The sequence below is a fragment of the Phoenix dactylifera genome, chromosome 1 (genome assembly GCF_009389715.1).
Source record: "Phoenix dactylifera cultivar Barhee BC4 chromosome 1, palm_55x_up_171113_PBpolish2nd_filt_p, whole genome shotgun sequence".
NCBI lineage: Eukaryota > Viridiplantae > Streptophyta > Magnoliopsida > Arecales > Arecaceae > Phoenix > Phoenix dactylifera.
Genome location: NC_052392.1, coordinates 29,217,211 through 29,241,278, shown reverse-complemented (window position 1 = coordinate 29,241,278; position 24,068 = coordinate 29,217,211). Strand labels below are relative to the sequence as shown.

General features: G+C 38.3%; 1 protein-coding gene across 2 annotated transcripts; it reads left to right on the top strand.

Moving 5' to 3' along the window:
• On the top strand, positions 1-23,556 carry LOC103716224 (formin-like protein 18). Of its 2 annotated transcripts, XM_008804135.4 has the most exons (18): positions 1-550; positions 1,164-1,864; positions 2,297-2,518; positions 2,602-4,211; positions 4,301-4,424; positions 7,754-7,825; positions 7,943-8,041; positions 8,207-8,248; positions 8,543-8,623; positions 8,714-8,764; positions 8,842-8,923; positions 10,154-10,248; positions 20,506-20,577; positions 20,671-20,787; positions 21,848-21,916; positions 22,021-22,087; positions 22,791-23,226; positions 23,318-23,556. In XM_008804135.4, the coding sequence occupies exons 1-17, from the start codon at positions 478-480 to the stop codon at positions 22,973-22,975; spliced, it is 3,762 nt and encodes a 1,253-aa protein (XP_008802357.1). In that variant the 5' UTR covers positions 1-477; the 3' UTR covers positions 22,976-23,226; positions 23,318-23,556. The 2 variants fall into 2 exon arrangements, with proteins under 2 accessions (XP_008802357.1, XP_008802358.1); XM_008804136.4 differs by lacking the exon at positions 23,318-23,556 and having other exon boundaries at positions 8,847-8,923; positions 22,791-22,850.
• Positions 23,557-24,068: the final 512 nt, after the last annotated feature.

Here is a 24,068-nt window from a genome sequence, read left to right as displayed (position 1 = left end):
GTGAAAGCAAGCGAAAGCGAGAGAGACGATTCGGAGAATCCTAGATCTCCCTTCCTCCGTAGTCCCCTTTCCGCTTATTTTTTTCCTTTAATCTCTCCAAAAATTTGATTTTCTCATTAATTAAGCATAAATAATCCCCTTTTTTTTGCCTTTTTATTCAAAGCCGAGGGCTCAAAAGTACCAGAGATGGGATTAAAATAGGGAAAAAGAAGAAAAAAAAGAGGAAAAAGTAGTGAGGGATTCCTTAAAGCCGCGGCAAAATCTATGCTCTGTTCCCGAATCCACACTCTCAACTCCAGAAACCTTTGATAGCTGTTTCCTCTTCTGCCCCTGTGATCTCCCCTTTTTCCGATCTTTTGTGGCCGAGGAGAGCCAGGCTGAGCTCTATTCCTTCTTCTAGGGGTTCTGGGTGTTGCCATTTTTGCCCAAATAGTTGTTGGTATTGGGTTTTTCATCTGATTTGACTTGATCTGGTAGATGGCGCTGTTTCGGAAGTTCTTCTATCGAAAGCCGCCCGATGGGCTTCTGGAGATCTCCGAGAGAGTTTACGGTATGCTCGAGTTCCCTTCTTTTTTCTTTTCTTAGGAATGCTGCATTAGAGTTTAATCTGACTTTTTCTGATGTTATTTTGTTTAAATTGGTTTGTAATCCGATTTTTTCTAGAGAAGATTGGACCTTTTTCTTCATTTTGAGCGAAAGATCGAATCTTTTCCTTTGTTTTGAGAGAAAGTTTAAATCTCTTTCGTGTTTATAATTCTCATATAATGTTTTGGATATTGCGATTTGTTTGCGCCTTTATGGAGACGATTTAATCCTGGGATTCCTTTGGAGGAGCTTATGTATGTTTCGAACTTGGAGATATTGACATTTTTGGAATTCCATCTAAATGATTTATGTCTAGTTATCGGATTTTATTTGCTAATTTTAATGGTCATTGTAAGTAAAACACGTTCGTTGGATTATCATTGTTTTAATTGGATTTAAATATTGAATCGTAATGTTGATTCCAGAGGAAAAGAGTATTTCCCTACTCTCACCCTATAAAGACACTAGCCGTCTTTACAGGACTATTTGATTCCTATTTGTTCCGGGGATGGATAGGCTCTTTAAGTGTTGCTTAATAGAAAACTTTTATCAAGAGCTGTTGTCCTCTCTACCTGCAGTGTTTGATTCCTGCTTCACAACTGATGTATTGGAAGAAGATGAATACAAAGTCTACATGGGTGGCATTGTGGCTCAGCTTCGAGATCATTTCCCTGATGCCTCCTTCATGGTGTTCAACTTTCGGGAGGGAGAAAATCAAAGCCAGATAGCTACCATTTTATCAGAGTACGACATGACTGTGATGGATTACCCCCGGCACTATGAAGGCTGTCCATTGCTCACAATGGAAATGATTCACCATTTCCTAAGGTCAAGTGAGAGTTGGCTCTGTCTAGGTCTGCAAAACCTATTGTTGATGCACTGTGAGCGAGGTGGATGGCCAGTGCTGGCTTTCATGTTAGCAGCACTTTTGGTCTACCGAAAGCAGTACACGGGTGAGCAAAAAACATTGGACATGATTTACAAGCAAGCCCCCCGCGAGCTCCTGCAGTTGCTGTCGCCACTGAATCCTTTGCCTTCTCAGCTGAGATACTTGCATTATATATCGAGGAGAAATGTTGGCTCAGAGTGGCCTCCGCTTGACCGGGCGCTAACTTTGGATTGTGTCATTCTTAGGATTATTCCTAACTTTGATGGGGAGGGTGGCTGCCGGCCAATTTTTCGGATTTATGGTCAAGATCCATTAATTGCTGTGGATCGGACACCTAAAGTTCTGTTCTCCACACCCAAGAAGAGCAAACTCGTTCGGCTTTACAAACAGGTGATTTCGGATTTGCTTCATCGAGTCATGTCATTTTTGTATAGATTGGACATTATAAGATTGCAATAGTTTTTATATTACCCTGCTTTATACAACAAAACTTTTGCTCCAGTAAGCCGAAGTTCTCAAAATCAACTTTCTGAGAAGGATTGTTGAAGTTGATTTGCATGCGGTAACCCTGCTAATAATTTGATATACTAGTTACACTAGAAACTTGGTTGCTTATGTTGGTAGAGATATGGACAACCCCATCAAAAGTCCTCTTTCTCCAACAGACTTGTATTTTGAACAAGGTTTCATACCTATGAAGTGTGAGATTACTATTACTGAATTTGGACTGCTATTACTGAATTTGGACTGCCTTTGAAGTCAACTTCACCATTCATAAAATATAAGGTTATGGCATTTCACTTATTTTGTTCATGGATGCAGGCAGATTGTGAACTAGTTAAGATTGACATTCACTGCCACATTCAGGGAGATGTTGTACTTGAGTGCATCAGCTTAGATGAGGATCTGGAGCGTGAAATAATGATGTTTAGGGTCATGTTCAATACAGCCTTCATTAGGTCCAATATTTTGATGCTAAACCGTGATGAACTTGATATTCTGTGGGATGCTAAAGATAGGTTTCCAAAGGATTTTAGAGTCGAGGTCTGTATCACTCTTCTGTCCCTGAATAGATTAGTTCTCATCAAAACTTTCAGTCATAAGCAGATTTCTTTTTTTGTTTGAAGGTTCTTCTTTCCGAAATGGATTCAGCTAATTCAGAAATCACTATGAATCTGGCTATTGGTGAGGAGAAAGAAGGGCTTCCAGTCGAAGCATTTGCAAAAGTGCAAGAAATCTTTAGCAATGTGGATTGGTTAGATGCAAAGGGAGATGCTGCAATGCATGTTCTGCCGCAAATTACCTCAGCAAATGCTTTCCAGGAAAAGCGGGACACAGATTCTCCACAGAAAGTACAGGCTGATAATATGCCACAAAAATCAATGCTTCAAGAAAAAGTCAAATCTGATGCAACCGGTGATGAAACCAAGAACTTATTACCCTCAACCCGGAGGCAAAAATCAATTACATTGCCTACACATTCTCCTGATTCCATCTCACAGAACCAAAATACTCAGCTCCCTGACCTGCAGGTTGCTCGACAACATCCTTCTCAGCTTAAAATAATATCTCAACGTATTCCAGCATCTCGGTCTAGTCCCTCTTTTTCTTGCAATTCTCTGCCAGGCTCTCCTTCACATGTTTCAAGATATAATAGTGCACCTTCAGCTCTTGGCATTACAGCTCTTCTGCATGATCATGCTGCATTTGGAATGTCTGAAGTTTCTCATTCAGCAATAATTTCTCCTGCTCTGTCCCTTTCGACTGGTTCAACTTCTGGACCTTCTGGAACCAACCTTTCTTCTAAACCATCACCACCACAATTACCTGCTTCAGCAAGCTCTAGTCAAAAGATTACAGTAACTCCTCCTCCACCTCTTCCTCCCCCTCCTCCTAGTATGGGTACAAATGCTAGTGCAACTGCTGCTACTGCCATCACCACTTCTAAACCGCCACCGCCACCGCCACCGCCACCTCCACTGCAACTGCTGTCTGTGACACCAACAAGGTCAATTCCACAAAGAGCACCACCACCTGCTCAGAAGGTTTCATCTTCAATAACTGATACCTCCATTCCTTCCCCACCTTCAAATGATGAAGCTTTTTCACCTTTGGTACCTGATGCAACTGCTTGTGTTCTACCTAAAAATCAGCTATCCTCTAGAAATATATCCAACATGTCATTACCGACTCCACCTCCTCCTCCCCCACCTCTGATTTCCTTACCAACCTGTTGTCCTTCCCCTCAGTCTTTAAAGAAGACAAACGAGAGAGCTAGAGTTCCTGTCCCACCACCTCCTCCTCCATGTACTGGGCTTGCACCGTCTGCAGTTACACCTTCAGCACCACCCCCACCACCACCTCAAATTTCATCAAAGCATTCTGGTGCTCTTACTTCCCAATCAACATCCATCCCACCTGTTCCACCTCCTCCTACTCTACTTACTTCCCTGAAGGGACCTAGTGTTGCCTCTTCTCAGTCTAACGGTTCTCGAAGTAAGGTACCTCCACCACTCCCAAATGGTATGACTGCTCCTCCACCGCCTCCTAATGGTATGAGTGCTGCTTTGTTGGGTGGGAAAGGACGGAGTTTGGCCCGTACTACAAGTACTAGGAGTACGCAATCTACCCAGTCATCAGCCAAAAGGGCCTTGAAGCCATTGCACTGGGTTAAAGTAACAAGAGCAATGCAGGGAAGTTTGTGGGCCGAGGCCCAAAAATCTGATGAAGCCTCAAAGTATATGACTGTCCACAATTACTTATGGTTTTTATACAGATTTCCTGGAGAGAAGGCTCATGTGTTTGTTGTGATTCTTTCTATGCTAGGGCTCCAGATTTTGATATGTCTGAACTTGAGAGTCTTTTCTCAGCAGCAGTGCCAAATTCAGTGGCCTCATCTGGAAAGTCAAGTGGGCGTCCTACTGGGCCAAAATCAGACAAAGTTCATCTGGTAATTGATTCCTTTATTTCCACATTTTTTAGAACATATTACTCTTTCAAGGGCTTGCTGACCTAGGATCATTTACCTAACTTGGTTAATCTAGTTCTGATTTTGTTGCTTGTTTGATGAAGCTATAGTCTTATTTTCAATTCCTTTTTCCCTTGAATATGTGAAATTTAGTCTGTAAAATTTTCTATCACTTCAAAATTAATATTAGAGCTTGGTTAGTCTAAATTTCATGTAAGCTATCAGAATGAAGAGTCATGTAGTTAATTGTGGATCTGGTGCCTCTGTAAAACTATATATATATATATATATATATATATATATGTCCTAATTTAAAAAGTCAATTCATGACCCTTTCTCAATGCTACTTTTCTTTCCCTCTCTTCTTGATTAATATGATGTGATTATATCGACCGTGAAAGTGTAAACAAACATTAATAACAAAGAGGCCTCACAATAGAAAGGAAGCCACATTGCATTTTAAAGCAGGAAAGGCAACCCCAAGTCAGCTAGTCTACAGAATATCAGAATACTAATCATGCTAGTTATTACTTTTGGGAATTGCTGAATGAGATGATGGATTTTGGTTATATAGGAGCATGAGTCCATGACTCAGTCCAACTTTGGTGATCTAATACAAAAAGAAGATGGTTATGACTTATGACTCTAACGAAGAAATGAAAATTCTTCGTAAACCTAATTTGATGAATAGTATTGTTGATCCAAACTGACTGTATGATTTTACACATGTATTTTATTAAATCCAGCTGTAGGAATGCCATCTTTTTATTTTTGATGCCTTGAAACATGCCTCTTTATGCCAATCTACTTCAACTATGTATATACATGATCAATGGGTCAATGAACTCACTTTGCATCGGAATGTTTTTTGGATTGCTAACTTATGTGGTTGGAGCACTGCCAATCAGCAAATATTGGTGCTATTAACAAAATATTTGTTGCTTTAAGAGAGAACAAGTATTTATAACCAGCCCTTGCTTTCTGTACAAGAGGTTGCAGTGAATGATACAGCAAATCACAAGCAAACTCAGCCACTTTCTCAGTTTAGAAGATTGCGAACACTTACCTCAGAGAATGTCTTGTGAAGATTGATGGGTACTGAAGAGGAATGGACTTCAGATCACAATGAGAGACTTTAGTAACTCCATCAATAGGAAATTGGGAATCCTTCTTTAAGGAGCCCTCCACATAGAATGCATTTTCAATATTCATATTTATTTTTTTTCCACCCGTACTTTCTATTTTCACAATGACATTAGTTAGAAATAATTGGTATATTTTTAAACAATTTTTTGTTCTGTTCTTCTGTTGATCTTTTCAGCAACTTTCTGGATAGATTTTAGATTCCTATTTAAGTAATATTAATAGCATTATTTTTTTAGAAGTGGTTTGGTGGCTTTCTCCATAAAGTTCTACAAGATTTTGGATTTTGTATATTTAGAAAGTCTTTAATTGTCCTGTGTTAACAAAGGTTTGGAGATATCTTAATTTGAATTTAAATCAACTTTAGGAATACATTTGAGTTGATTCTACAAGAATTCACCACCCTATCTTCTTGCATCAGGTCAATATTTAAAACTCTAATAACAAGTTTGAGTTCTTTTTTGCTGTGAATATTCATGGTCAGAGTAGATAGCCTTTAGATATCACTGTAAGGCTGATTTTCAAGTGCAGTCTAGGTAAATCTGCTACATCAGCTGCCTTTTCAGCTTAAAACTATTAAATGTGCTAGTATCTGGACTTCGAATACAATACTGAGCCTGAACAGTGGAGATATGATTGCTGTTCTAGTAACATCAACTAGCCCAGGGCTTGATTGATTGATTTAATCGTTCTAGTTAATTTGCTGTGCTGAATTCTCTGTTTGAGAGCAAAAGCCTAGGAGCTCTGACATTTGAAATTCTGGAGTCAAATATCTTGTCCATTTTGCTGAATTTTTTGTCAATTGCTTCTATGACCCCAGGTTTGGCCCAGCTTAGTGGAAAAACGAATTTAGGATTCTTAGCTATCATCATGAATAATCAATAATACATACGAATGTGCTAATAACATAATTAATAAAATGAAGTTTTCTAAACTTTCATGAATTCTGCCAATTCATCATTATATTTTTAGTACCCTTTTATCTTTTCTTTTTCTGTATCTTCTCCAAATCTTGACGTTCTCCAAATTTTACCTGGTATTTCACCAATCAACAAAATTATGCCTTGCAGTTTATGGCTGGATCCTCACTTTGTGGATTTCTTGGAACATTTCCTTGGGCAGAGACTTTACTTCCATATCAAACCCCAAGAACATTTTTATATACTTGAGATTGAAATCCTTCTTGCCAATTGAAGCTTGAGATTGCCTTGGACTATGCTGGAATTGTTGCTTCAGTTAGACCCTTTTTGCCCAATGCCTGTGTTCCAGAATTGATGGACTTCATAGTTAAGGGTTTAATGGAGAGGAGAAATCTCTATTATTTTGTGGCATGATCATTCGGGCTGTGGAAGAGAGTCCACAGTAGAAACATCCAATTACCACAGCCATTAAGACTTAGCTATAAACTGATCTATACAAATAATGGTTCCAGTTTTCCTGGTTGCACAATTGATCTACACCAAACAAAGAGTTTTAAGATCCGGGAATTGGAAAAAATTGATGCAGCTTCAGAACTCATACAAGGATATCTACATAATATCTGTCTGACCTTCACTTTTGAAAATGAACTGCAACGGATCATCTGCATCAAGCTAAATTAGCCTCACCATTAGGAAGCCTGTTGAGTTTGTGTTACAACTAAGACCTTTCTTTCAAATTACTGGAGCATAAGGATAAAAGAAATTCTAAGCTAACAGTTAAATTAGATACAAGTTCTTCGGAATGGTTATAAACAAGATCCTGATACTGAGATGGATGGAATAGTATAAATCTACCGACCGTACCAGTGCCACACTATCACTATGTCGGTACGGTACGATAGGTGGCCGATTCAGTATACCGATTATTAGTATGCCCCCGTACCATGTACTAGTGATGAAGCCTGAACCGGTATGGTGCACCTACGATATGGTGTACCATGATATCAATTCTTGATGTCTACATATAATTATTTAGTCACTGAATTTTTTGGCATCATAGTAATTATCAACTATCTATTGCATTGATATTGAGGCTTGTGATTGTTATTCTTGTTTTACTTGACTGACAATGCTTCAAGCTTGTAATTTGGGGTATTTTTATGTGCCACTTTTATGGTAAAATACATTTTTTTTTTAAGAATGTAAATGCTGTATTTTGAACTTATCTTTGTTTATGATTTCTTGCAGATTGATCTTAGACGGGCTAATAATTGTGAAATCATGCTAACAAAAGTTAAGATGCCATTGGCTGATTTGATGGTGAGCAAATGAATTCTGCAATTTATTTGTTTTATGACATTTCTTTGCTGCTTTTATCGTATTAATGATATCAGTAAATGGTCCGTCTCATATTCATTTTCTGGCTTTCTTCTACAGAGTTCAGTTCTTGCTCTGGATGATTCTGTTTTAGATGTTGATCAGGTCGATAACCTCATAAAGTTTTGTCCAACAAAGGAGGAAATAGAGCTACTCAAGGTAACTATATGTTGTCAAAATATATATTACAGTTCAGGTAGATACTGCCTTAGGTCATAAGTTCTACACCAGTTTCCTTGCTTTCAAATTCTATATGTGATACATTGTGCTATTTGCCTCATAACACCACTTTCATCTCTATACACTCTTTGGTTTAAATTTCAGGGTTACAGTGGGGATAAAGAAAGCCTAGGGAAATGTGAGCAGGTCTGTGAGCTTTCTCCCCTTCTCTTCATTAGAATATAGGTGATATACTCGGTCTAGCTGTCCCATGCTGTTTACTGGCTGGGTCTGACACTATAAACACTAATCGTTGTCATTATTTTTTTTAAAGAAATTGTCAGTTTCTGTTTGTAAAAATCTCTTGAAAAACCAAACTGAGACCTTGCTTTTTGTCCTGTCTAATAATGGTTCACAGCTTGATAGAAATAGGACAACACATCATGATTTGTATCTAAATGTCAGTTACTAACATACCTTATTATCTCCCTTGAGTATCAGTATTTTTTAGAGCTGATGAAGGTACCACGAGTGGAATCCAAGCTAAGAGTATTCTCTTTTAAAATTCAATTTCATTCCCAGGTTGGATTTTTGGTTATTTAGTTTGTCTTTGGAAATATCTCACCTTCTTACTAGGATAATTTCCTTACTGTTAAATATATTATCTTCCAGGTTGCTGACCTCAGTGGTCACCTGAACGTTGTCAACTCTGCTTCAGAAGAGGTAAGTTAAGTTCCATAGGAACTGGACATAGTGTTTGTCTGAAGATTGTGTGACTATTTGGGCCTCCATGCTGTCAGATTAGAAGTTCTGTCAAACTAAAAAGAATCATGCAAACAATTCTTTCTTTGGGAAATGCGCTAAACCAGGGGACTGCCAGGGGTGAGTTGATATTCTGAAATGATATTTTAACATATATCAGTTTCCTTTTTCTTATCATTATTGAAAATAATAGATTATCTCATTATATTGCTGTATATGTGAGTCTCAACTGTGTAGGAAATGAATGCTATATCTATTGCTATAATATACTTTTTTGTTGCTGTATAGCAATATCCATGATAATGATCTTGACCTCAGATATATAGGGCGTCAAACCTAGGCATTTTGGTTATGGTACATAATGCAGAGTAGATCTCACTTCCTATATTGGATTAAGCACTAATGATAAAAATAAACTGGTGAAAAATGAACAAAATTCCCTATAGTGGACTCAAAAACTTGACTAAGCCTTTTCTATTTAGAAAAGAAACTAACCCATCTGTTGCTGTCTTCATAAATCCTGGATTAGAGGACCAAATTCCGATTCAAGTTGTGTTAGTGAATCCTGATTTAATCATTATTGTATCTGGGGTGGTGATTCTTTTCAATTTAAATTAATGCCTGATATGTTGAACATTAAGGGGACTGCAGTTCCTAGTTATACCAAAGTATCAAAGGATAAATAAACATTTTTCTGTCACCAAAGGACAGCCAAGAATGCTATTAAGAGCTACTGCTTTGAAAGAGTTGAATATTTTGGTGAGAGAAGAATATTCTGAATATCTAAAAAGAAGTTTCCCAACTTTCAAAAGTGTTCAAAGAAATCCATTGAAATTGCAATAATCTATGTGATTTGAGTGGGAGTATAAGGAAGCCAAGACATGCGCATCATACACAGTTGGGCTTTCGCATTGTGAGAGGGTTGGTGGGTCCAATGCATCCAAGAGAGGGCATTTATCCAGGGACAACCTTGAGCTACGTAGGACCCATCCTAGTTTTTCCATGGAACAGGAGTTGTCATTGTTCGGACATTAGGCCCTTTTTCTGGAGTTGATACCTAGGACCACCTAGGTGGTTTGACGGCCATGTATCTGAGCTCTTTAAAGTATAGTAGTTCTAGCTTCTTGTTTAAAGGCTCAAATCCTTTCAGAAGTTTCCTTAGTTTTTTCATTTTTAAGTAGCATTCATCCGAGATACTATTTGAGAGTTTCAAAATATAATCTATTTTTTTGCTAAACATAATCTTTGTTTAGGCTTATATGGGTTTGCTTTGGTTTCTGTACCTTTTCTATATGGCATCTTAATAGTTGTCAGAATTATATTTATCTATATACCACCCCATGTTTGCAGGTTCGGCCATTGGATTTAGATTGGATAGCCTTCTCAAACTCACTGATACACGTGCACGGAACAACAAGATGACTCTAATGCATTATTTGTGCAAGGTGATTTTCTCTTCTATATGAGGTGGCATTTTTTCTTTTATAATCAGGTTTTGTGCATTAGAATAGGCTTGAGTATTGTTTAGGAATTTTCTGTTTGTTGATCTTTTCCGAACTTTAGCGTGGTTTCATATGCATGTACTGTCTATGCATAATTGCATGTGAGCTTGCCTGCAAATGCTTTCATAAATCAAGTTAAATTGGTTTTCATAAATAAAGGTTATTTACAGGTTTATGAAATTTGATTTCTAGAATAGCCAAATTTGCATCAAGAGATTACATTTTCAAAATCTCTTTGGAACTAAATGTTGCAATTCATTCAAATATTCTAAAAAATCACACATCTAAGCTTAATATAGGGAAAACGTTCTAAAATTGAAAGATATAAAAAAAGCTGAAAAAAATGATACAGATAGTCATATTTAAGATTGATTTTTTCTCTATAAGTAAGTTTCAACCAAAACTCGATAAATATTGCTAAAACTGAAGCATTTAGTTTAGAATGAGAAGTCTCCAACAACACTTTTATTTATTTATTTGTTTTTTTGTCTGTTTGTTTGCTTATGAAGGGCTAGGCCCCTTTAAATAGACTGAGGATACAAATGCCCACTTCAGTCTGTTTGGACTAAGTTAGCTTCACTGGATTCTTTGAAGTCCTTTCCATCTGCTAACCCATCATGTTGCTATGCTAAGCCAACTAGTTTGCTGGTTGATTCCCTTCCCTTTAATCATGAAAAGCTCTAAACCAAACATACGTAATGGTCATGTCCCAGATGTGAAAGAGGATGGGATTGTGTATTCCCGCTTCTCTTGGTATCCATTGGTCCCAGATATCATGGTTGAGGAGTCACCTTTGAGCCAAATCGTTGATGCATGAGGCAATGTCTAGTGAGATGGATACCTTCCCATGACTTCAACAATTTGAATTTTGATCCCGATGTGGCTTGGAAATGCCTTGTACTTGCAACCAGCAAACAAATCAATAAAACTTCAAACCGTGCTTTATATCGGCGAAGAATTGGGGTGCAATCGAGCCGGGCTGAGTCGATTAGCTAGAGGCTCAAGTTTGACTCGATTCAAAACACTTAGGCTCGAAACTCAACTCAAAATCGATCAAGCCTTAATATCCAAGCTTGAACTCGACTTGATAAAAGAAAATCAATACTCAAGATCGACTCGACTCGACTCGAATATTAATCGAGCCATACTCAAGCTTGAGGTCGAACTCAAATTTAAGCCTTGGTCATAATTAAAATATATGGTTAAAACAAAATATAACATAATACTATAGTTTAATTATTAAAATAATGTATATTATAAATAAAATAATATTGTTAAAAATATTTATACTTGAGTAGGCTCGTGAGTCTTCGAGTTGTGTATTTTGCTTCTCGAGCTTGATTCGGAAAACTATTTGAGTTACTTGAGCTCGGTAATAGTCAAGTCGAATTGAGCTCGAAGACTCATTTGCACCCCTAGTGTAGAAATTCATTTTATAAAACAAAAAGGAAAAAAACCTTACCATCGATATGTGGAATTCATGGTTTCAAGTATTTTTTCTAAAATATATGTTGGCTAGTATCAGACATAAGGTCCGTCAAATTAGTACTGAGATCCATACTAGTCGGCGGCTAGTTCGGTATAGTACCGAACCGATACCGTACCGTGTACCGTACCGAGACGGTATGCAATGGCATGCCGGTTCCGAATCGGCACACCACTTTTTTTCAATATTTTTTTAAGCTTGAATTAATGGCAATAATTTTTTTTTCAATTTTTTCAATGATTTAAGTATAATTTAATGTTTTTTGATGTTTTCTTGGCCTCTTCCTCCTCCTCTGCTTCTCCTCCTCCTCCTCCTCCTTCTACTTCTTCTCCTTCTCCTCCTTTTTCTTCTCTTTTTTCTTCTTCTTCTTCTTCTTCTCTTTCAGCTTCTCCTCCTCCTCCTCATCCTCCTCCTCCTCCTCCTCCTCATCCTCCTCCTCCTCCTCCTCCTACTTCTTCCCTTCTCCTCCTCCTACTTCTCTTTCTCCTCCTACTTCTCTTTCTCTTTCATAGCCGAACCAACCCGCTTCCGTGCCAGTTCGGCTCGGTACGGCCCGAACTGGGCGGTACGGCCCGAACTGGGTGGTTCGACGAACTATGGTAAGACGTCTACGCTTTGCTTATTAACAACAAACAGGCTTTAAATTTGTGATAAAATCATAAGAGGTATAACTAAGCTTAAAATTAAAAATGCTATAGCTGTTGTGCAACATATTGCTCATATGTTTGGAAACTTACATGTTTTGGTTTTTTATTGATTCTCAATTTTTGGTCTAATATAGAGCGTATGATTTAGTGCAGTTGGTATCCCAACTATAGACTGGTCCCTGGAATCCTCCTTCCCCAAAGAAAAAGAATGGAAAAAATGATGATGAGTTGTAGAAAATGAAAACAAGGATATTCATGATTGTCAGGCATAGGTAGATGCCTATAAAATGACATATTGATTTGCAGTAATCCCTTTCACTTTGATGCACACTGACACAAGATGTTGCATTGGCCATATATTGGTTGACTTAGATGGCATAACAGTATGAACTCCTATATTATGCTAACAACTTGTCAATGCAGTTCGTGTTGTACATGCTCATGGTACAAATAAGCACTTTAATACCCGACGTGGAAAACACTCCATTCCATTTGAGTGCTTTGAGCACTATTTCAAAACCAACCCGCACTCTAGCCTGTTTCAGTGTCTGAATCACAGATTATGGGGTCAGTTGCAGTTGAACCAACTAATTGGCCTCCTTTTCTGAAAAAAACATCCCAATCACCTTTAAAAGAAGATATCCGCAAATCTGAGAAATTGATGGTGCCTTTGTCAGCCCTACCACCCTCTAAGAAGAGAAAATCTCCAAATCTTCTCTGGGGTTCTCTCTCTTCTGGAGAGACGGGAGGTGCTCATTGCTCGGCATGCAGTCCGATTCCTTTTGGAGCCGCAGGGGATCTGGAGCCGGACCATGGCAGCCCGTTATGGGCGGGCGGGCCCTGAGGCACTGGCACGAGGGCGAAAATATTCTTTCCTGTGGCGAGAGATTGCGAGGTACCTGCCTACTGTGCTGATGCACACTAGATAATTGATAGACGATGGATGCAGTATTGATGTGGCTGGGGACCCGTGGGTAGATGCCCTCTTGCAGCATTGGCCGACTATGGTTAGTGTCGAGGCTGCGGAGGGCCTGTGGGTCTGTGATCTCCTCGTCCCCGAGGGGTTGCATGGGATGAGACTAGGCTGGTTCAGCTTTTCGGGGGGCATCTGGCAGAAAGGGTCCGTTCCCTCCCGTTACCTAGGTGTGCCGGTCCAGATGTGCGGGTTGGAGCACCTCTACCAGGACCAGAGTCAGGGTGGGCGACCTCTCCCGCATTCTCCGGCGACAGTACGAGCCTGTGCCAGACTGCGTCTGGATCTGGCGCTTGGGACTCCACCCGAAAGTATCACTGTTCCTCTGGAAGGGGTCTGGGACCATCTTCCGACGAGAGTATTACTTAGTGGACGAGAACTGAGGATTCCTCTGATATATGGGGATTGCGGTGTGGACGAGACGGTGGACTATGCCTTGTTTCAGTGCACATGGGCCAGGGCGACTTGGCGACTGGCAGGGATCCTACGGAAGGTTTAGGCCGGAGGGATCAGTTTTTACTGGCCATGCGCCGATGTTCGGAGTCCCCACTGCTTCGTCAGGAGGCGGCTCGAGCGATTTGCATGTTTTACCAGATCTTGCTGGCTAGGAATGCTCGAACCTTTGGCGAACGCAGTGTCACCGAGATTTGTGGTGGAAAGTGCCCGTGTGCAGGCGGTAGAACTCAGTCACATCATACCTGTCGAAGGAACCTTGATAGCTTGGGACATCTGGGGTTCTCATTTTGCCTCGGCAACATCTTGGAGCCCCCACCTCCGAGTTTCCTCAAGGTCAACTTGGATGGGTCTGTCTTGGACGGAGGTACAGGGGGCGGAGCGGATTTCTTCTTCGGGACTCATGTACCAGGGTCGTGGTTGCAGGGAGCAGTCAACTATTCGACATATCGGTTTTGGATGCCGAGTTAAGGGCTGCGTGGGCGGGCCTTCGTCATGCCCGGTGTGTTTTGCGGGCCAGTTCCATCATCCTGGAAGGGGACTCGGCCACGGTCATCAGTTGGATCCGTGGGGGCCCAAGGGTTAATGGCTGCGTCCGCCTTTTGCTCCAAGATATCTGGGCGATGGTGAGGGATGGAGGGGCCTTCCAAGTCAAGCATGTTTTCCGTGAAGCTAATAGGGCTGCGGATTGGGTGGCTGCTTATGTAGCCAGTCATTCCGGTAGTACCCTATGGGCTGGTGATGGGGAGTTACTCCTGGCACTCCGAGGTATTTTGTTTTTTGATTTTATTGGGTGCATCCATACTTGTCAGGTATGATCCACCCGCCCTAGCAAAAAAAAAAAAAAAAAAAATCTTCTGCCCGAGACAATCTTGTTGCTCATTGCCTCAACTTAGATAAAGAAGTGTGAGAGGAGATGTGGTCTTTGCTCCTAGATAAAGCTTTTGTGTCCTCCATATCCCTTGATCTACCAGGTGAAGAAGAGATCTGGAATCCACTCACATCTGGTTGGTGCCAAAGCTTTGCTGGCAAAGAGAAATGATCTGGCTGAAGCCAAAGTATGCTGTCCTCCATCCCTTTTGATCTGGCTATCAAAAAACAAGAGAAGGAGAGGTGCTCTTCCTCCTTCACTGATATAGTCCATGATAGGTTAGTGGTCACAGTTCTTATCTTCTTTTCCTCCTCGCAACATCAGCAGTTCAGGCTAATGGTTGAGGGATGAGATGAGATACCAACGGTATGTAGATTATGGTTTTGTTCAACTTATCCTCTTCTTTCAATGGATTCACCTCCCCCACCCTCTCTCTCTCTCATTCCCAACTCAGCCATTGACAAGGCTGGGTTAAAGAAACCTTGGTGGTTCCAATGGTTAAACCACTCAGGCTAGAGGTTCAACCAGGTCTTTTAAAATTTCTTATTACTCAACCTAACCCACTATAGCTGGAGTATGACGGATTGAGCAAGTCGACCACGTCCCAAAACTTTGGCCTTGACCTCTAGCTCATCTTACTTATTTCAACAAGCTATTGCTTGAGTAGGACTAGGGGCCATAGCTTGGTGCAGCCGTAAAAAGCTTGGGCTGACAAGCACAATGCATGGGTTTGTGTCCTCCTAGAGTAGCCACTTTATGCGAAAAAATGCCAAAGTTTAGGTCTGCTCCTAGTTTGCCCCTCTCAAGACTCCGGATTGCCAGGAACATAAAAAGGTAATGGCAAACATTGCCCGAGTAGGACTGCTATAAGAGCCAATAAAATTGTGTTTCCAGTTTTGATTAGCTATTTGTTAATCAATTAATTGCAATAATTCTCATTTTAAGCGTCGAATTCTTTTTCCACCAAAAAATATCACAGTTGGATTAGCTATGTTTTAAAATACTTTTTAAAAGTTGAACATTAAATTTATATATTACTCAATGATATTTTATTTATTTTAAATTCTACCACAATTTCAGTCCCACCCTAATGTTGATGCTTAAGATGAGCATAGATTTATTATATTTATATATTTTGCTACAAACCTTTGATGGCGCCTTTTAGTAGTATCAACATTGATAGACCATTCAATCTAGACTTTAAATTTCTTTTTTCCATTTTTTTAAGTAACTTTGACATGTGTCTAAATGCGAAGGCTTGATCTCCTCACCAATCAAAGAGGCTTTATAGTTTAAACTTTTGTTGGCCAACTAGAAGATTATTGCCATAATGCATAATAGAGATCCTGAAATTCGCATAATAGCCCCCATACTCAAAACAATTTGTTGGTATGATGAGTCCATCGATTGATGGATCTTGAAATCCAACTGTATCAAATCTGGAAACAATAATGTGCAACAATAAATTTAGGCTTCATGTCTAGGTTTGGCAGTGTATGCACCCAAGCTCTTCGCTAACTTTGAATCTGTTTTACTGTTTGACATGCAACTGTTAGATTGGTGCCTAATAAAGTGTTGCAATGGTACATGAGATATATTATGAAGTATTATTGTGATGGCATTCTTCCATGTTCTTGCATGTTGCCTGTATCTAGTGTTGGCATTAAATTTCTGGCATGGTATTAAAACGTAAAAATATTTTCAGTTGGTTGCTTTAGGTAACCAGTGTACAACTGATGGCCTAGTTGCAACTAGGAATGATTTTGGGTGACTATTCATATAGCTACCAACCATATATGGTGGCTTAAGTTGGAGCCAGGGTTGCTGATATGAGAACTCAACTGCTGGAATATATGATATTCTCATTATCTAATAATCTTTTCATGTTTTGACCTTGAAAGACCTGTAGTGTCTGTACCAGTCACTGAAACTGTGATGGTTTACTGCAAAGACTAGGTCCTAAACTTATTTTCTGTGGTCCATTGGGCCTGCATTCTTGTTTTTGAGAAATATGGAATGCTTTTCAGGGAATAACTTCATTGCATAAACCAAATCATAACCTGATGTTTAATAGTTCACTATCCAACAAGAGAATATCTAGATAGGGTCAAGAGGATTGGTTATATAGTTAAATCCAGGACTGACAATTCCTAAAAAGAGGTTTGTAATTTATTTTTTTGATAAAAATATACAGTTTATTTATGTGCAAAATGTTTTTCTTGGAGGAAGTGTCTATCTGATGCTATAATTGAATATTATAAGTAAAAACTCAGTGGACATCATTCATATTAGTAATGGGCTAGTGTTATTCCAATTAGAAGGATGGATTTTATATATTGTTATCAAGGTCCGCAGAGTTGGTACTAGAAACCATACCGGTCGATGACCGGTTCAATACTCCTTTTTTCTTGAGCTCTGTGTTGCACTTTCAGTAGTGTTGATATGAGAGCATTTGCCCACGATCCTAACCAATTTCATGCTTTGGGTTCTTTTTTTTCTTGATGGTTTCATTTCTGCAGATTTATCAAGTACGTCAATTTATTAATTATTTAAAAAATTTTTTGTTACGATTAATTTTTTTTTTACTTCAGAAAATACATCTAACTTATCTAATATATAGTTCTAATTTTTTATATTTTGATTTATTTATATATTTTTAATAATTTTTAAATTTAAAAATATGTTTAAATATCATAAATTTTAAAAAAATATTTTTTACTTTAAAAAATACTTTTGAAATATGTAATACATACTACTAATTTTTATATTTTTTGTATTAATTATATATATATATATTTAATTATCTTTTAAATTAGAAAAAATTTTAAAATATAAATATTTTAGAAAATTAATTTGAGCTCAGATCCATGTAGAACCCTACCATGGATGCTACATATATTTTTATAAACCTGGGATATGCATCAAAGACTACTTATTTTTTATTTTTTTTAAATTTAGGCGTAGGCCACTATGCGTATGATCACATCAAAATTTGAGTAAATAGATACTAAATTTAGCTGGGGAGTAGCTTGCATGGCCCTTCTTTTTTGAATTGTATTTTATTTTTTAGATTTTTAATCCTAAAATATATTTTTTAATTTTAAAAATTATATAAATCAAAAATTAAAATTTTTTATGGAATTGTGTAGATCATCCATAGATCTACAGCATATCATGAAATTATGCCAAAATCAAAAATTTTGGCATGATTTTCCCTCATTTTGCAAATTTTGAGGCAATTTTTGGCTTAAAAACAGAAAAAAATGAAGTAGAGGAGGGGAAGCATACCTTATTTTGGATTGAATTTTTCTTGAATCATCGTATTTTTGTCCGAGAAGGGAGGTTGAAGAAGAATTCAACGAAGGCCTAAGAAGGTTCTCAGGCCTTCCCTATAAACTCCCAACATATAAAAAGAGAGGAAGATAAAGAGAACTAGTGCGAACCGGTCTGATGCAGAACTGACCGGTTCGGGACCGGTCCGGCGTGGAACTGGCCGGTTTGAGACCAGCCGGCACTGGACCAGTCCGACGCGGAATGGGGCCGGTTTCGTTCTTCGCACCGGTTCGGACCGATTTGGGTTTGGTTCCGAACCCCATAGCTGAGCCGACCAGGTCTTGCATCAGATCGTCTCAGTATGGGCCGAACCGACCAGGTCGGTATAGTTCAGTAGATCATGATTGTTATGGTAGAGGGACTTAAATGGACATGATTTTGCCATCACATGGTAGGATTTATCCCATGAGTTCTGATTTACTGAGTTCGTTGAAATACCGTTCTCCATACCAGCTACAATTTAGGTAAAGAGTTCGTATGAGATGTGATTAGTTTGATTAATTAGCTTTTAATTAATTGGCCATGAAACAATGCTCAAATTGAAGCTTAATCTCAACGTAATGTTGTGGTCCTATCAACTGATCGAATGAGTCAGCCTATCCTGAATCTTTGCCCCCACCTGCTGGCACTCGGGTGATGTATGTTGGTCGACTTGCTACCTTACCTTTTGGATCAATGCCACTAGTGGGATGGTATTACTAAGCATCAAGCTCACGTATGTGGCCCCTAGCTCAATCAGCATTGCATGAGTGAGATGGGTTACAACTATTCCTTCTGGGGCAAGGAACATAAGGGGCTAGCACCAATGGGGCTCCATCTATATAGATGGGCCATGCTGCTTCCTATTGCTCTTTTCTCTCCTCTCTCTATCTCCTTTCTAGTGCGTGTGATCAAAAAACTGGGTTTACATGAGTAGGCAAAGTTGGTTCAACCAGGGATCCCATGGAAATACAACAGCTGGAGGCCAGGCCTGAATCAACAAGCAAGGTGTTTTTTTTTCTTTCTTTTGAATATTTTTGTTTGAAATTTTCCGCATGCTTCTTTTTAATCTTTGGAGGCCTAGTTGTTTTTGTCTTGGTATATTACTTCTATGACAGTCTCAGTGATAAACTTGGTTTAAGGGTTCATTGGTAACAATTTCATTGTGGGGTAGATCAGTCATAACTTATGAGTTACCTCTAGCATGTAGCATTCAGCTAATGAATGATTAGTTTTGAAGCATATGTACTTAGCAGTGTTCGATCAGCTGAAACATGCTGGAACATGATTTTGCTGTTAAATGTATAAAGAGTTCTTTGCATACTTATTTAGGGACATAATTGTTTTACCACTGCCATTCATCTTTCTTCCTCGTTCTACAATCAGTGACACCAGCTTGATTGATATTCATAGCAATGAATTTGTTGTTGGCTAATTGTTACCTATAATGTAAAGTCTTATAGCTAGGATGTGATTAGTTTAGAAGTATAACTTCTGAGTAATGTTTGTGCAGCTAATACATGAATATATAACCTGTTCTCCACATAGTTGCTTTGGGGTGAATTGTTTTTTTAGTGCTGTACCTTCTACTACTTAATAACAAGCTTTGGGGTTTCATGGCAACATGTTAGTTGTTGGGTAGATCAGTTGTAGGCTAACTTCAGCAAGAACTTTAACCAATACATGAGGTTTCAAAGCATATCCTGATGCATAATTTTGTATTATTTATTTAAATAATTCCTCACATGGTTGTTTTGAGGCTTTTAGTTGCTTTTCTACTGCCATAACTGTTACTAGTACACTCTCATTGATAAACTTCATTTGGGGGTTTATGGCAGCAAATGTACTGCTCGGTTGATCAGTTATGATTTACCTCCAGTTTGGAGCATTTCAGCTGATATCATGATTTTCCTGCTAATTATTGGAACAGTCCTTTACATATATATGACATTATAATCGTATTAAAAAACTTTTCTCATCTGCAGTATAGCTCAGTGGCAGTTAACTATGTCATCAACTGTTCTAATGGATTATCTTGCACTTTCTCAGTTTTTCTTGAACTCTCTTAAAGAATTGGTTGCAAAACTAGGATCACATCCGAATAGTGCGGGTGCATTCTGCTGTTACCGCACCATTCTAGGAAGAAAATGGTACCTGGGTTGGGTTTGGGACACTGGTTCTCTCTTGAACCAGGACATCCTGACCATCCTGGTTACTTCTTGACACTTGGGATGCACTGGGATGGTCGGGATGGATCCCAGTGCAATTTTTTCTTTTTATTCTTGCTGTTGATGACTGTGTCAGTCTATCTCGACTGTACTATCCTGTCCTGGTTCCATACCATTGTAGGGGCAAACTGAGACACGGCCTGATAGCGAGATTTATACTCTTATTACAAAGTGTCTTTTATTTCATTGCCCTATCTAATTTTGCTACTTTTCTTCCTTGCAACCTGCAGGTTCTTGTTGATAAACTTCCAGAACTTCTTGATTTTCCCAAGGATCTTGTTAGCTTGGAAGTTGCATCAAAGGTACTATTTAGTTGTCTGACTCTGGAAACTTTGTGAGCTTTTTGCCAGATGGGTAGTTCACAACTGATTGAGTAAAACAACTTGTTTGTACAGATACAATTGAAAAGTTTGGCAGAAGAAATGCAAGCAATAAGCAAAGGACTGGAGAAAGTTGAACAGGAATTAACAGCATCTGAAAATGATGGTCCAGTATCACAAACTTTTCGTGAGGTATCAATGCATAATCATCTGCTTCCCTAGTCCTGCTAGATCTTCCTCCTGTCCTTCTGTTGGCTCAAAATTACCTTTATGACAACATAATATTCATTGATTTTTTCTTTTTTCTTTTTTTGAAAAAACCAATAAGTTTGTTGAGTGTAGAGACTGTTGACATTGTTGATATTATTTTCCTTCACCTAACTGTGCAATATGTTAGGAGTTTCTGACACAAGATTAGGATGCATGTAATTACAAAGAAAAGCCAAGGACATATTGTGCAAGTATATCTGTGCTATTAAAACATTTATAAATTGCTTAAATTCAATTTAAACATTATATAGCTGTTAGCTGAGATGACCCTAGGATGTTTCTGACTTATAAGGTTGCTTTATCTACATACAGAAAATGATTTCCAAGTGTAAATTTGGCTTGATTCTTTAATGTTCCTTTGCAAAGGAATGTTGAAGTTCAAGAGAAATATTTTTAAAAGTATGTTATTTTTTTATTGTGAATTACTGACATTGAGATGGCACATGTGACCATAGAAAACACATGATTTGACTCTTACTATGTGAATATAAGAACTCAAGTAGGAAGAAACGCTAGGCAAATTAAATAGAACTTCCACCATCTGTCATTGAGTTGGAGACGGTCCCTATTCCCTTGATGCAGTTTGAAAAGAGCGGTGAACTCCAATTCTTAGTTTTCTGCTAAGTTTCCTTTTGTCAATATTCGAGCACAATCAGGGAATCTCTATGGGACTGTATAAGATGTTTCTTTGTGGCACTGTCACAAGAAAAGAGAACATGATATAATCTGACATTTTGATTATGAAAGACTTTGTAGCATAATTTTGACAAATAATTTGAATAGGTGATGAGATGTATACGCAGTATTAGCGACAATTTATAATATTGCTTTATCACAACCAGTGATCCAAATTCATAAATATGAAGCAAGGTGGAGCTGTGTACAACTGGGACTCTTTATTGACTTATTTGGCTTATTTTCTTATTATCTGTCTTTTCTTGATAGCTCCGCCTTATTGATTGGAACCTCTTTGTTTATCCAGACTTTGAAGCAGTTTCTTGTTGTTGCTGAAACTGAAGTTAGGGCATTAACTTCACTTTATTCTAATGTGGTATGTCTTAAAGCAATTTATGGGCAATATGATTCCTCAAACTATAAAAATCAAATCCCTGAAAAATGTTCAGTTCTTGACAAATAACGAAAATTGCTCAACAGGGCAGGAATGCAGATGCTCTAGCCCTCTATTTTGGAGAAGATCCAGCAAGGTGTCCATTTGAGCAGGGTAACTTTGTATCTTAAATCCACCTTATTTGTTTTGTAGAAGTGCTGATGTATAGGCAAATTGCAGTGCAAAACAAAAAAATGTATCATAATGATTGGGATGAGATTGAAAAAAAATGAGTTCAAGGATTTCCTAGATGAATAACAAGATCATGTTTTTTATGTGAATTTATGGTATTAAATTTATGTTAATATGGTAAGTGTTTACAAAGTTGCATGGAGGAGTGACAAATAGTGTGCTCACGTGTGTGTGTGTGTGTGTGTGTGTGTGTGTGTGTGTGTGTGTGTGTGTGTGTGTGTGTGTGTGTGTGTGTGTGTGTGTGAGAGAGAGAGAGAGAGAGAGAGAGAGAGAGATTTGAGCCCAGGGATGTGGAGATACTGATAGAGGTGACTTCCATTGCAGGAGTTGAGGTTTGAGAGAGAAAATATAGAGGATAGGGCATTTTTCTAATATTTACATATTCATGCCATGAAAATAGTTCTTATTTTGGTGAGTGAAAAATAATCCTTAATTAGAAGGTTCACTTAACAAAATTATTTTTAGTTTAGGAATCAGAACTTATTACACTCATTCACCCAACTTTGCCTTTTATAGATGGTTATATAACATCCGCTACCTGACACAGTTAAATTTTACTTCCAATTAAACAGATTTGCTACATCTCTCATTAATCATAGTTGCTGCTGTTGTGTGTTTTACACAGTGGTTTCTACACTTCTCAATTTTGTGAGAATGTTTGTGCGTGCTCATGAAGAGAATTGCAAACAGCTAGAGTTGGAGAAGAAGAAAGCTAAGAAGGAAGCAGAAAATGAGAAAATGAAGCTCAATACTTTCAAAAAAGAACCTGAGAATGTATCGCGATCTCCAACTAAAAGTGCCAACACTTAGTAATCAATGTTCTGACAGTTAAAATATGTTCCTACTGACGACAAAAGTTGTTTATCTAGATGGGGGAGAAATAATTACTCTCCTTTGCCCGGCACAAACAATATGGGATGGATAAATTCTAACAGAGATTCTCATTGTTCAAAGATAGAATATGAAGCGAAGCATGTGATTGATAGGAATAAGCCCAGATGGACAGATGCTGTGAAAATGTGAACTTATAACATGCAAATGCAGTTCTTGTAACATAAGAGGTGGGCACCACTTGCACTTTCCATTCCTGCCTGTGTTTCTTTTTGGCTTTTAAGTTATGATTTTACGATTGCTTCATATTCTTTAATGCAGCTTGCCTTGCAGCAAAAGGTGGAAGAGATCCCCTTCGCAGCCACCTTATGTAAGCCACTAACCAGAATCCATGTAGTTGTAAACATATTTCAGGTAGAAATTTTCATTTGTCTCACCATATTTTTGTCATTTTTTCTTTTTACTTTTTTTGTGTATATCCTTTATATTTTTATTACAAAAGGTTATGTAAAGAAAATTCTTAATTGTTTTCACTGAAAGCGATTATCTCTTATACTTTATGGCGTCTTTTGCTCTCAACAAACTTGATCCGATACTGCTCATGCAGAAGACTTGAATTGGTTTGATTTTGCTACCCAAAGAAAGCCTTGTCATAGAGTGAGGTACTGCAGGCATTGAAGCACATGATGGTAATTGCAATACCAGCAATAGGAGATTTAGATTACATGTTAAGCATTATTTTCTAGAATTTTGCAGCAGGTACAGGTATTCCAACAGGGAGGGAAACATATCAGGTTAACCTTGGAGCAATAACCAATGACCTGTTTATCTATATTCAAATTGACTAATTGAATTGGCTCTCGTTTTCAGCCCGCAATTAACGCTCCTCAGTTATAACTTCACTGGTTGCATCATTGCCCCAAATTCTCCTTTGCTATTCATATTTGTCATGCACATTTCTGACAGTTCGAAACATGAGTCTTATTTATTCTTAAAACAAATTAAGGCCTTATTTGGTAAAGCTGTTGTAGTAGAGCTTTTTTAGTAAAGCTTTGAAAAAGTAAAGTCTTTG